Below are 14,387 nucleotides of genomic sequence, written 5' to 3'. Positions count from 1 at the left end.
AGTCTTTCCTTTATCTAGAATGTACTCTGACTTACTAAAAGTTTTTGGCTGCATTGTTTTTGTTCACCTACCTAATCATAATCGGTCTAACCTTGATCTAAGGGTAGAAAAATGTGTTTTCATTAGGTATGCCTCTAATAAAAAAGGGTATAAATGCTATAGTCCCCAAACCAGAAAAATATATGTGAGTATGGATGTCTCTTTCATTGAAGATAAATCTCTTTTTGACAAAATTTTTCTTGTCTCTTTCATTGAAGATAAATCTTTTTTTGACAAAAATTCTCTTCAGGAGGAAAATGATGTAATGGAAGAAATTTTTTGGGATTTATCTCTTGCTCCATTACCAAATACAATTTTAACCACTCCATCTCTTATTTATAATCCTGAGGAACAATGTGATAAGACTAACAACCTTGAGGACCAATGTGATAAGTCTGACAAAAATTCTAGTCATATAGTGCCAAACATTACTGTATTTGAAACAGGGGAGAATCAGTACAATCAAATATTGAGCGTCTGGTTTATACTCGGAGAAAGACTCATCAAAAGAGTCAAAGTCAACATATTCCTCTTGGTAATGACCAATCTCGACCTTTGGGAACTAAAGCTCCTGATATCACAGGTAGTCCTACTCCTAACCTACCTTCAATTCCTGTCATTTCTTCTTTAGACCTTGATATTCCTATAGCCCTTAGAAAAGGTACACGAACTTGCACTAAATATCCCATTGCCAAATATCTATCCTATAAAAAACTTTTTAAAACTTGTAAAGCCTTTACCTAAAAAATCTCACACATGATTGTTCCAAGAAACATTCAGGAAGCCCTTGATGATCCAAATTGGAAAGTAGCAGTGATGGAGGAGATGAATGCTCTTAAAAGAAGTAGTACTTGGGTGTTAGTGGATTTACATAAGGAGAAAAGAACTGTAGGTTGTAAGTGAGTCTTTATTGTGAAATGTAAAGTTGATGGGAGCATAGAATGATACAAAGTGAGACTATTAGCAAAAGGATTTATTCAAACCTATGGTATTAATTATCAGGAAACTTTCGCTCCTGTAGCCAAGATAAACTCAACCAGAATTTTGTTATCTTTGGCTGTAAATTTCAACTGGCTTTTACACCAGTTAGACATAAAAAATGCCTTCCTAAATGGAAATCTGGAGGAGGAAGTATTTATGAACCTACCACTTGGATTCGAGGAGAAGCTTCGATCAAAGTTTGCAAATTAAAAAAATCCCTATATGGTCTCAAACAATCTCCTAGAGTTTGGTTTGAGAGATTTGGAAAAGCTATAAAGAATTGTAGCTGCTATCAGAGCCAAGCTGACCATACTATGTTCTACAAAGACAATAAAGATGGTAAGATTGCTATTCTGATTGTTTATGTGGATGATATAGTTTTGATTGGCAGTGATAAAGAAGAGTTGGAGAGATTGAAAAGAAGACTTGCAATGGAATTTGAAATCAAGGATTTGGGAGCCTTAAAGTACTTCCTTGATATGGAGTTTGCTAGATCCAAAGAAGGTATATTTGTAAACCAACGTAAATATGTCCTTGATTTACTTGGTGAAACAGACAACTAGGTTGTAAACTAGCCGAAACACCTATTGAACCCAACATAAAATTGCTGCCCTCCAAAGATGATGAAGTGAAGGATAAAGAGCAATATCAAAGGCTAGTTAGGAGGCTGATTTACTTGTCACATACGCGTCCAGATATTGCTTTTGCAGTAAGCATGGTGAGCTAGTTCATGCATGCACCTGGACAACAACACTTTAATGTTGTTTATAGAATCTTTAGATATCTAAAAGGGTCACTTGGAAGGGGTTTACTGTTTAAAGGTCGTGGGCACCTATAGTTTGAAGCATTTATAGATGCAAATTGGGTTGGGAGTGTAGTAGATAGGTGTCAACCTTTGGTTACTGCACTGTTGTTATCCGTGCAATGATTAATGGCGAAAAAGGAGAAAACGAGAAAGAAGACGAATTTAATGTGGTCCGGCTAATTGCCTACGTCCACGGGAACAGGGAAGAGGGTTTTCGCTATGTTAAAATTAGGGTTATATAAAAGGGTATTTATATTAACCTTTTGGATAATGAAATTCCAAAAATACTCCTGAACCATACCACAGGGGGCATTGCCCCCCGCACCCCCCAACCTGTTGTTTGCCTACAACTATAAAAATGCAAGCTTGAATGCCAAATGCTGTCGCTCCGCTACGCTTCGACATTTGCCTCTTTTTCTCTATATGTCTTTCGCTCAGAGATAATTAGCAAGATATTAGGAGATTTATTCTTTTGTAATCTATTAGACAAATGTATATTGTTAGGTTGTTAAGTTGTTTTCTATTTTAGTGTTGACAAAATCCTCTATAAAGAGGAAGCTGTGTATACAGTTTTGAATATAGAATAAAAATACAAAAAATATATTCATTTCCTATTCTGTTTACACTCTCTTGCATCATCTCTCTTCATTTCAGGATTCCTTAATTTTGTCTTAAACTAATTAATCTATACATATAATGCTATTATGTGGAGCTATTCCATTCTATCTTTTATCGCATTTCTGGAAGCAGCTTCACAAATGTGGAGGTTGATCATGAGTATTATTGTTGGCTATGGAATTTCTAAAAGTGGTTTTAGAGATGTGGAGACAGTATGACTGATTTCCTTTGATGTTTCCTGGGTGCTGCCCTTGCCAGTTAATGACACGTAGGCTAATTGACATGGAAAGCTTATTTGAAATGGTAAGAGGAAAGTGTAGACTTTGGCCTTTCTTTGCTTATTTTGTTATTTATGGAAGAAAAGAAATTGAGGAATCTTCTATGGTTTGGAGCATTTGGGGCTGTATGTCATAGGATGCTTCAAATGAGCATCCTCATGGGTTTATATAGAGCCTAGGAAGCTTTTGGAGACTCCTGGAGCCATCTACACTAAGCCATTGGAGGGAAGAGTGTGGAAAGTTCTAGAGATGCCTAGAGATGTTCGCACATCTCTACACTATGGTGGAAGGCATGAGAGGAGTCCAAGGCTTTCTAGAGAATTCTAGAGATCTCTTGTACATAGGGTTGTATATAGAATTGTGTAGGGTATTCTAGAATCTTCTTGATTTGTAAGGAACCCTCCAAGGTTCCAGAGAGTTCTATTGGTGCCTATAAATAGGTGAGGGCCTCATTTGGCCAAGACACTACCCAAATCACTTCCTAACCAAGCAAGTGAGTCCTCAAAGCACTTGTAAAGCCTTCCTTGAGTAATAAGAGCTTCTATTCTTTAAGAGTTGCCTACTATGCCTTCTACAACTTCCGAGTCGTGAGCGTCTTAGCCTAGCAAGCTAAGCATTGGAAGTAAGGCTGACTTAGCAAGATCAAGCATCTTGACTTCTTTAAGTGCCGCACGAGCTTAGTAAACGACTAAGTCCATGACATGTAGCTGAAAAGTATTCTATACTTCCTGTTTGTGTGGTTAGGAAGATATCTAGGGAATGCCGAATTGGAAGTTATCTTTTCCTGATTTCATTGATTTCTTGGGTTGTGTTGAAGGCTTGTGTGGTTTCCCTTTTTTCCTTGGCAAAAGTGAGTTTCCATGCACTCATACAAAATAATCATAAAATAGGAATTCTTTAAAAATAATTCAAGTTTCATGCACTCACTGATCAAAGGTAGTACCTTTGATTAAAAAGTGTATGAAATGCTAATTATTTTTAAATAACTGCTTGAAATTTGTATTTTATTAACATGGGTTCCTATTTTGTAGTTTTTTTTCACATGAGTGTATGGAAATATACTTTTCCCTTTTTTCTTCCTCTCTTTTGTAGTTTGCTTGTTAGGTGCTATACGTACTTGGGTTGCATCCCTTATATTAGGCACCTGTTCCTATATTATTATTTTCCTGTCAAATGAATTAATATAGTTCATTCGCTTGTTTCTGAGGTACATATTGTTCTTTGCTATTTAACTCCAAAATGTTATATTTGTATTTTCACCTGGCAGTTGCAATTAATTGTGTAATTGTGGGTGTTTTGCTTAATTAATTAATTTATTTTTTTACAGTATTCCAGAATCATAATTAATGCATTTGGATACACTTGATTTGATGTTGAAGTCATTGAAATACATAAGCAGATTGAGGTTTAACTCCTTTAGTTGTGCATCAATATTGATGTTAGTGGCTTTCTTGTTTGCTTGTCCATGCTCCCTCAGGAAATGGAAGACTGCACTTAAGTCTACTAGTCCACTAATCCTTCTGGGGTTTGGTCGTCTGGTTTTTACCGCAGGTGTGGACTATCAGGTAGAGTATATTTCTTCAGTTTTCCTCCGTCTAATTATATATTTTTCTGATGGCTCTTTGACTTTGAACTAACAAAATCTGAACACACCAACCTCCGCTGATAGAATAAACTATTTCGATTGGGTGTTCTGCTGAACTTGTCGGCTTTGAGTAAATCTACCCATTTATAGATGAGTAGGTTTGGTATTGTGCTTGGACCTGCCAACCTGATTGTCTTGTTTCTCTATTTGCACTCTTCTCCATTTGTCTTATCTGCCTCTTGAATATGTCATTTTTCTGCTCTAGATTTTGTAGATTGTTGGTTGTAAATACTAAATAGTGGATGGCTGTCAGTTGGAGTAGTTGTTGGGTTTTTTTTTTCTTTTCTTTTTCTCTTCTCTCAGCCTATTGGGGCCCTTTGTAAACCCCCATTGTACTTGGGGTGTGCCCCCATGTTTTCCTAGTCGCTTTTCAATTAATTCTTTCTTTGCTTGTAAAAACGAGTAATGAATGTGAGGATGAAATTTGGAATTTTTGTAGAGGATACGATCCTTTTTTCCTTTCCTATCTATTGACCATAACTAGACTCTTTGGGACCATATCAGATCTTTAAGACTGATTTTTGTGATAGTTATCTTTCTAGTGTTAGTGTCTTTCAAGTGACCTTCCTACGATATGGGGGATTGGGTGTGAAATTGGTAATTGGTTGGTTGTGGCTTTTTGAAAAATGAGAAATTTGAAGGGTTTTTCTTTGGTTTGGGCATGAGGAACCCAACAGTGACCACTTGATTAGATAGTAAATCAGACAGTTTTTTAGTGTAGATTGGGTTTTGTTTTTTATTTTATTTTTTCGGTATGATATGGGCCAATAGTACTAAGATAAAGAACCTGCTGAGTGTAAGGAATTCCTTTAGAGGAGATTGGGGGTATTAGGTGCAAACATACCAGTATGATAAACAAACTGCTATATACTGTACAAATTTGACCATTTCATTCGAATGTGATATAAAAACTTAGTGAGATTTCCATACTTCAATTCTAATCATTTTAATCAAAGCAAAGCAGAAAATGTAGCATTCCCCTATAAATGTGTTTATATGTTGTACAGATTTAGTCAATTCTCGTCATTGTTGGTGCAAAAGCAGCATATTGTGCTTTTGTGAGTTCTATCACTTTTTGAAAAGTAACCTTCTGGTAGGGCATGAGTAATGAGATTACTTCATAATTATTCTCCTCAGCCATTATGTTGTAAATTTGAAGTTTCATGTTGTATTCATGTCTTTGTTAGGGCTTAATGGTTTAACTTATACCTTACTGGGCTGCTTATACATTACGCTAGTCTTTTCTATTTTACTTGTAGGTTCATGTGGGGGAATATGGAGTGCAATGGAATTTCTTTTTCACACTTGCTGCTGTGTCAATTCTAACACCCATAGTTAATCTTCCCCCACAATATTGTGGAATTCTAGGATCCTTAATTCTAATAGGTATGCTTTCAATTGATTCTTTAATTTTTACCTGCATATTATGCCTTTGGAAAGATTGTATGATTTTCCTTAAGAAAATTTTGCTTCATTCAGGACACCAGAGTTGCTTGATGAATGGATTAAACATGTATCTACTTTCAGACAAAAGGGGATTGGACTTCATTAGCCAAAATAAGGAGGGATTTTTTAGCATATTTGGTAATATATTTGATGGCTTGTTGATTTAAACTCTTTATTTTTTAATTTTATTTTTAATTTCTCTGATAGGAACCATCGATTACTTTGTTTTCTTTTGTCGAATTCTCTTTGGTGGAATTGTTGTACATGATGAGGAAAAGAAATTCTCTTTTTTCTTCTTTTGTGAAAATTTAAAAAGAAAAGAATTCGATGATAAGAGAAGAGGGGATAGAAGAGAAAAATAGGAATTCAAATGGAAGCTATATGAATAAAATAGATGAAAGATATAATGAAAAGAGAGGGTTGGAAGAGAACAAGATAGGCATTGTAACTTCCATGAGAAAAGAATATTTTTTTAAAGAAAGGGCAATTTGGAATGAGTGAGACTACAAGCTAAAATTGGTTGCCAACAAGGGTATAAAACCAATGATAATTGGGACAACAAATGTGTGAACCAAGAGGATGGACATAAAACACTAATGTGTATGTGTCTCTGTGTGGAAAAATAGTAGACTACAATTTATAGAACCTATTCAAGTTATTTCAAGATTTGATTTGAGAGTTTTCTCATAATTCTAATATTATTCAAAGGTATAAAAACTTCAATCATCATTGGTGGCAAGAGCAAAAAAGCTTGTAGGTGTTGGATACCAGCTACCTAAAATTAAAATATTGATGGGTGAGCATTAGGCATTAAGACATTCTTAAGAGTTTTTATTTAGTCCTATACCATTGAACCTTTTCTTCCTTGCTCCATCCTCAATAACCTCCTGGTACAAGACTAATTATAGTCAAGGATAAAAATGTAGGATTTAATGGATATACTGATTTTATGAAAATATAAAAAAAAAATGATAAAAATTTAAACAAAGAATATCGGTAAGACAAAAATTGATCAAAACTAAGAAATATTAGTGAACACTCATAAAAAAAAATGATAAAAGAAGCAATAATACACATATTAAAGTTGTTTTATTGAAAAAATCAATATATGATATAATGTGTGACATTCAGTAGTAACATGTGGAATTTGAAAGTACATTAATACTAAAATAATGTATTTAGTTTGGATGTATTTAAGGAATAAAAAAATGATGATATATGTTAAGTATTATTTTGATTTAAAAATGTTGATGCTTTTTTTTTTATAACTTATAGTCTTATATTTAATTATTATAGATAAGACATAATACAACACACACACACACACACACACACACACATATATATATATATATATATTCACCCAATTTATTAAGCCTATGTGTAAGCCCAAAAAATAGAGATTACACGTGAGGGAGTGTTAGAGTGCATGATATACATTGTGAGTTCAAATCTTTTAAGCTTAAACTTTAAGGACAATTGGTTGCTAATATGATAATTGAGCCTCATTTGGTGGGAGGTCAAGTGTTTGAACCTTATCACTACATGTTGGAAAATTGGTAGTTTAACAATATAATTATCTTTGAATTTTGAAATGGAAAATGGAGGAAGAATGATTGAGGTATTTAATGAACGAATGCTCCTATTTCAAGCAAAAGGTGAAGTATTTGAATTTTGAAATGGAAAATGGGGGAGCAGCACCTGTTTTATCTGCTGGTAGAGCAAAATTATCAGCAAAAAATTGCCAATATGTTGTGAAATAATGGCAGAACTAATGGGTTTCTTTCCAAAATTTCCTCAGATGTTGGTATAATGCTGATTTATCAGTGAAAACTTGCCAATTATTTGGAAAGATCAGTCTTCCGAGATATCTCCATGCTTTGTTGTTTTGGCAGCCTTCGATATGCGATTTTTCTGTGCAGAATCACCAACATATCTCGACATTTTCAACACTGATTATAGTTGATTTTATAGCCAAGATGGGCTGCATAAGGCTAGCTACAGAAAGGTGGGAAAGAATGCCTTTGTGGCCCATTTTGTGTTCTTTGCTTGTTTCTTTTCTGTTCTTTGCTTCGTTATGTCTAGTCTAAGTAGATAGATTTTTAATTTGGCATATTTATTTTTAATTCATGTGCTAGCCATGTGCTAAACTTGAAGGTGTAGCTGGATCACATCCCTCACAAGGGGGTTAATTTGCAATATGATTTGATTCTATTATTCAGTGCACTTCATCCAATTTAATCATGACCTAGACAAAATATCTTACTTAATCTTGGGGAACATTTTGTTCTTATATTTTTGTACTTCTAAAGTATACCATAGTTACATTTTTTTCCCTTGTACTCATGGCATCCTTCAAGAAATCGGGGGGTCTTAAGATTCTTTGGATTAGAATTTAGGAGTCTTGAGAATGGATTTTAGTTTTTAAAATTAAATATGTATCTATTAAAGCATCAGTATCAGTTGCAGTACTGATGGCCCTGATGGACTGTTGAGAGTATGTAATTAGATACATTGAAAACATGAAGTGGCTAAATGTATGGATACTTAATTTAAGACAATTCAAAAGTTTGCTGTATGGGTGGTTGCCTTGATTATTCAAAGCTGCATAAGGTTGGAGGGTCCTTGTATCGTATCAACTACTATGTCTGATTTTGGCTTTCTAATATGAAAAATAAATATATATAATACATGTTACTCTTGTCATTCAAATAGATAAGCTTGTGTCATCAGTTCTTACTTTTTACTGCTCTGGGTACAAAATTTTTGTTAATGGATTGTTTTTCTTCCCAGGATATTGGGGTATATATCTGACTGGAGTCCAATTGGGAAACTATCTTTTCTTTGGAAATCATTCCACTACTATGTGGAGAAGCAACAAATGGGCAAGGACTAGAGTCTGGATTCTTTCTCTTCTATTCTGGTACCCTTTCTTACTGCAATGCAATTTGTCATCTCAATATTTCCTCCCATCTGTTTTGATTGATTTGGTTGTTATGGAAGTGATTTTTTAACTCTCTTTTAATGCCTGTTGCAGGTTATTGACTGTGTTTCTTGACAGGCATGTTGAAAGAGTTTCCCGTAGAATGGTATGACATCTTGGCCTGCGCATTATCTAATTCTCGGAAGTGTTCTAGTAACTGTAATCTGAAAAAGATAATCAACTACTTTTTCTGCAGTGCAACTTGGCTTATGTTACTTTGGTGTTGGCACAAAACCTACAGGTTAGTCTCATTTTTCAGAAACAAAGTTGCATGCATTTAATCATCCATATATTCTTTTCATGCCAATAATGATGGAAGTGAGTAATTGCTATTTTGAATTTGAGCAGCAATGCTAGGGATGGGTTAGTTGTTTATCTTTTTGGTGTGGAGTGAGTTGGAGGGCGGAGTGGGGCTGGCTGTAGAATGGTTGGCTTATCCATCTCAGTACAGAAGAGAAGGCAGATGGTGTAACTTGGTTTCTAACAGCATATCATAAATTAAGAAAACTCTGGAGGGTAGTAAATGCAACATAGAATCATAGGAGTTAGACCTTAAACCCTAAACCCTAAACCCTAAACCCTAAACCCTAAATACCTAACAATTGAGGGTTCAAAAAGTAAACTTTAATTAAGAGAAGTCTAAAATGGAACTTTGATGAAGATGTTAATAAAATTGCAATTTGTAGGAACAATTTATGTCCAATGGTATCGTGAAGGATTAATTTCTGTTATATTGACATGGTTATTCACCACTAGGCAGAAGTTGGGTGCTTGTCAGGATATATTTGATGTGAGCTTGACTTGTACAAGAGATGATGATGTCATTCAAGTTTGCTATTCTACTTATGAAACCAACCAAAAGAAAAACTACATAACATAGACCTGGACACAAGACAGAGACATGACTTAATACAGGGACACCCACTTGGAAAATCCTAAAGAAGTAGGACATGGATACTTCAGGGATATATCAGTGGAAAGTATACTCTGTATATGTATATAATTACTAATAATTCATATGTGAGCTATCAGTATATTTTTTTGGTTGATTTATCTAAAACATTATGGTTAACTTGTAATGATTAGTGACCTTCAAAATAAAATTTGATGAGGGCTGCTTTGGTTTCTAGACTAGAGGTAGGATGTGATTATTACAATTTCCATCTTATAAAATGAGAATTCACTTCCATGTGTTTTGTCCTCTCCTCAAAAGTCTAGATTGCTTGTGAGGAGAAAAAGGATGCACCCTCAAAGAAGGTAACATCAAAACTCATGATTCAGAAATTAACAGCAAGGTAGTGAATTTAAATATATTTATTCTTTTCTACTGCAAGAAAAGCCTATAAAGAGACTTTAACAGTATAAGGATCCATGATTATACTAGATGTGCATTAGATTGTGATACAGCAGTCCAGATTCAGATCCCGATTAGGATTCATGTATGATGTGCTATATAATCCATGCAATTTGTAGGCTAGACCTGGTCCAGATAGGTACCCAAGTTGAGTGTTGGATCATATGGAATCCTTGATGTTTGGGTCAATGTGTCCCATTAATTTGAATAAAATTGTTAGAGTTCTAAGCAAAGTCATCCAAATATTTTAAGGGAAGTTGAATTTAGGCCCCTAAAAAAATTGCCTATGTGTTCAAGAATTAAAATCTGAATTCGTACCCAAGCCATTTTTTTTAATTGAAAAAAAAAAAAGAAAGATTTTTATTTTTATTTATTTTTTACAAAAAGAACAATCCAAGCAGAACCTGCTAACTGATTTGGTTAAGATGGGTTTCGGTTGCTCTCTGGTTCCATGAGCTTGAATAAGACTCTGGCCTTTTTTTTTTCACAATATGTTTAAATATTTTTAGAAAGTATTTTTGACGTTTTAAATTTGTTGAAGATTATTTTTGACAAATTTGAATAGTGGTCTAGTGCTCTGACATGGGTTGGGCACTTTTGTTCCCACTTGATTTATGCAAACTGGAAACTACTTATTTCCTTCTTTTGTAGTGGATTTGAGACTCGGTAAGGAAATATCAAGTCAAATTTAAAGGATCAAAACCTAATAATTGAAAATCAAAGACTTTGTGTAACACACACACACACACAAACGCACACTAGTAAGAATCAAGACTAGTATGGTTTGTCTCAAATATGTGACGTTGGTCTGGTGAATTGAAGTTTGAGATTATTCTATGATTGGCTCTCAACCTCATATCAAACTTCTATGGTTGGATGCCAAATTACTAGGAAGCTAGTCCGTGTCAGCAGAAGGCTTTATAATGAGCCTTGGTCCAGACCAGTTGTCAGGGAAGAAAACCTACTACGTTAGGTGTTCAGTTTAAAACCATTCAAGAGTCTCAAAAGCATGTTCAAAACTTCAGGATGCTTTTTAATGGACAGAAAATAAGGTGATTTAGTTGAGGGATGTAAAAGTTATTAAAAGAACTGGGATGCTGATTCTCATGCTGTTCCAAAAGAGAGCTTCATTGTCATTGAGATTCCAGAATAAACACTTCTGGTAAGACAGTAGTTCCAAGCAAGAAGAGAAGTTAGGTGCTTCCTTCTGCAGTTACTCCAGGGTGACGTATTGCATAAGAAGTGTACTAACCTTTGTAGGATGGTCTGAGTTCACTTTTTGGGCTCTTAAGGAGGTTGTTGCACACATAATGTGGTACATTGCAATTCACTGGTAAATGGTTTTGAGGGATTTTTATCATTAAATTTTTCGGAGGATTAAATTTGTTTGCTTTTATGCTGGTGTTAAGTGTTTTTTAGGTTTTGAACCTCTGTTTGTAAGTTCAGCTTGTCTATGTTAAATATGTATTAATCTGAAGTGAGGATGAGACATTCAGTTAAAGCATATATCTACATATATACAAGCAGGCATGCATGGCCAATAGATTCTGCCCGTAATTATGTATCAGACATTTATTATGCCTTTTACCTTAAGAGCAGTATGTATTTACGAATCTCTTCTGTGTGTAGCCCCACAATGTACATCTAAGACAAATTATGGAACTTTGAATAGGACCAGAATACTATAGGTTATTAGGAAGCTTTAGTTAATGAAATGAGCTACATTTGTCATTTGGTTACTTGGTTTGACACAGTCCACTACTTGTTTGAAGTTCCTGAAGCACTTTTTTCACGTTGAAGGAACAAAATATTGATACCAACCATCATATCAAGATTCTGAAAGTCTGAAGACATCAATGGATGTTATTATTAATTTCAGAAAAAAGGTAAGAAATTAGTGACAAAACATTGGGATTTTGGATAAAGGTATCAATGCAATTTGTAGAGATGGATTGAGATACCAGCATCAACATGGTCCCAATCGCATCTATCCCATCAGCATCATGACCACTCGGTATATATGAATTATTTGTCACCCAGACTATGTAGGGATTGGGTATACAAGGGACATATGAAAATGAATTGAAGCCAATGGTAAGGACAAATTAAGAAAATTTGAAACAAATGAACCAAGAATTTGGGTGTGGGAAATGTTTGGAAACGTGATAATATTGAGGGGTTATTTTTCACATGCGAAAGTGAAGTTTCTCTTAATCTGGCTTAAGTTACTGGTGGGTTTTGGCCCCATGCACTAGAGTGCTTCTGTTGTACCATTATTAAAGACCTCCAAATTTAAGACAGTGACTAGTAGTGACTTAGTGCTTGGAGATCCCATTCATCTAGGTCCAAAGGTATTTCTGACTCATTTATTATGTTATCAGATTGGTAAAATGGCTGCCAAAAAGTGCAGCCAAAAGTGCCTTGGATGTTTAGAATACTGTGGCTTTACTTGAGACATGCTTCAAATTAGCTGCAAGAAAGACTTTAACATCTTGACCCTGATTGTATGGTATTTGCCTCTCCTTGACCATTCGTAAAATCCATTATCTTACAGCTTCAAAAGGAAAAGTAAAATGCTTAAGAGCTCCTATTCTTTCCAATTGAGAAGGTAATGGATGTTTCTCTTTTATTTTCTTAGCAAGGTGGTTGGGAAACATATATTGTCATCTCATATATTTTATAAGATATAAGAACTCTCCTATTCTTTCCAATTGAGAAGGTAATGGATGTTTCTCTTTTATTTTCTTAGCAAGGTGGTTGGGAAACAGATATTGTCATCTCATATATTTTATAACATTCATTACTGGAAAATATTCACAAATTGTTGATTGATTACTGTAGAGGTTGCTTGTCGTTGATCATTTTTTTTTTAAAAAAAATTATTGGAAATTGTCGCAGCGTGTATGCTCCATGTGTTTTCTAGTGTAGCAACTATTCTACTATAATCACGATGGAGTTTAATTTACGATTTTGAACTTCTAGTCGACTTCCCAGCTAAATTTCACATGTTTGCAGGTCTTGGGAATATTAATGCTCTCCGATTACATCCCCGCAAGTGAAACTTCAGTACTTGAAAAAGCATTTGATCGAAATTTACTGGGGTCATTTCTTCTGGTGAATAACATATTTTTTAGATTCATTCACTTATTAAGATCCTTCTCCCCCCTATTGAGCTCAACTTAATAAAACATTTTCGTTTTGTTGTTTTATTGATGTAGGCAAACATCCTCACTGGGCTGGTAAACTTGTATGCGGATACCCTGTTTGCCTCATCAGCCAGAGCTCTAGTTATCTTGGTGATCTATTCATTCACTTTATCTGCTGTCACTGGACTCATGGATTTGTATGGCATTAGGTTGAAGTTTTGGTAGAGACTGGGCCCTGCTTCACTGTATACAACCATAATCTATTATTTTTACTGACAAATCAAACTCAATTGCTGATTTTTGTATTCATGGAATCAGCAGCAGTGTTTTTGGAAATTGGCAGCCCAGAACTCTAAGGCACCTAAACAGAATTGATATATTACTATGAGCGGTTCTTTGGATTACCTAGATTTTGTATATGGTGCAATAAGATATTCCTGGCAAATGATACAATCCATTAAGATCACGGTTTGATCCTGAAGCTTCTTGGTCATGGAAAGCATCAAAACCAACCATTGACATTGATATGCATTTTATATACTGATTAGTAACTTAGTCCCACTCCCACATGCCCAATGAAATTCTGAAAAGCATTGCAAATTGTCATACTTTGAAAGTGAACAAAGCCCATGTGCGATCGTTTTCGTGCATAGAAGGCATAGATAGGGTGGCTTGCAACTGTAGAAAACAACAGTAGCGGATGAAAAAGAAAGCTTAAAGCTATTGCCCAAATGGTATTTGGGGAAAAAGGTAGAAAATGGAGCTGCGATTTGACTGTGGATGATTGCCCAAATGTACTTTTCGAGGGGAAGCTAGAGGTCACTGGTCACATGGAATCCCCTCAGAGCCTCTGACAGCTTGGACCATGGTCCAAGGTCTACCACCTTCCCACCCTTCATCCGTCTTCATCACCAGATAAGGCAACAGTTTCCAGTGTTTGCAATCACTTGTATGCGTCAATGTGTGTGCATCGTATATATATAATTTCTTTTCCTCCTTTTTTTAATTGCTTGGAAAGGATAGCCTTTCTGCTTGATGGCGGTGTGATTTACCTATATTTGATGAGTGACGTGTCATGTATAATTTGAAGCA

At 35.0% G+C, this 14,387-nt stretch overlaps 1 protein-coding gene across 1 annotated transcript in view; it reads left to right on the top strand.

Moving 5' to 3' along the window:
- Positions 1-13,699, top strand: part of LOC100253932 (uncharacterized protein At4g17910) — a 50,498-nt gene extending 36,799 nt beyond the window's left edge. Inside the window, exons 9-16 of the mRNA XM_010665123.3 lie at positions 4,199-4,286; positions 5,626-5,752; positions 5,846-5,950; positions 8,606-8,735; positions 8,850-8,901; positions 8,992-9,036; positions 13,165-13,263; positions 13,368-13,699. Of these exons, the coding sequence (XP_010663425.1) occupies positions 4,199-4,286; positions 5,626-5,752; positions 5,846-5,950; positions 8,606-8,735; positions 8,850-8,901; positions 8,992-9,036; positions 13,165-13,263; positions 13,368-13,520 (799 nt within the window). The 3' untranslated portion in view covers positions 13,521-13,699. The remainder of the gene's footprint in view (positions 1-4,198; positions 4,287-5,625; positions 5,753-5,845; positions 5,951-8,605; positions 8,736-8,849; positions 8,902-8,991; positions 9,037-13,164; positions 13,264-13,367) is intronic.
- The last annotated feature ends 688 nt before the right edge of the window (positions 13,700-14,387 follow it).

Source organism: Vitis vinifera, chromosome 2, assembly GCF_030704535.1.
Source record: "Vitis vinifera cultivar Pinot Noir 40024 chromosome 2, ASM3070453v1".
Taxonomy (NCBI): Eukaryota; Viridiplantae; Streptophyta; class Magnoliopsida; order Vitales; family Vitaceae; genus Vitis; species Vitis vinifera.
Note: the sequence above shows the minus strand (reverse complement) of the source record. Positions and strands in the feature narration are given on the sequence as shown.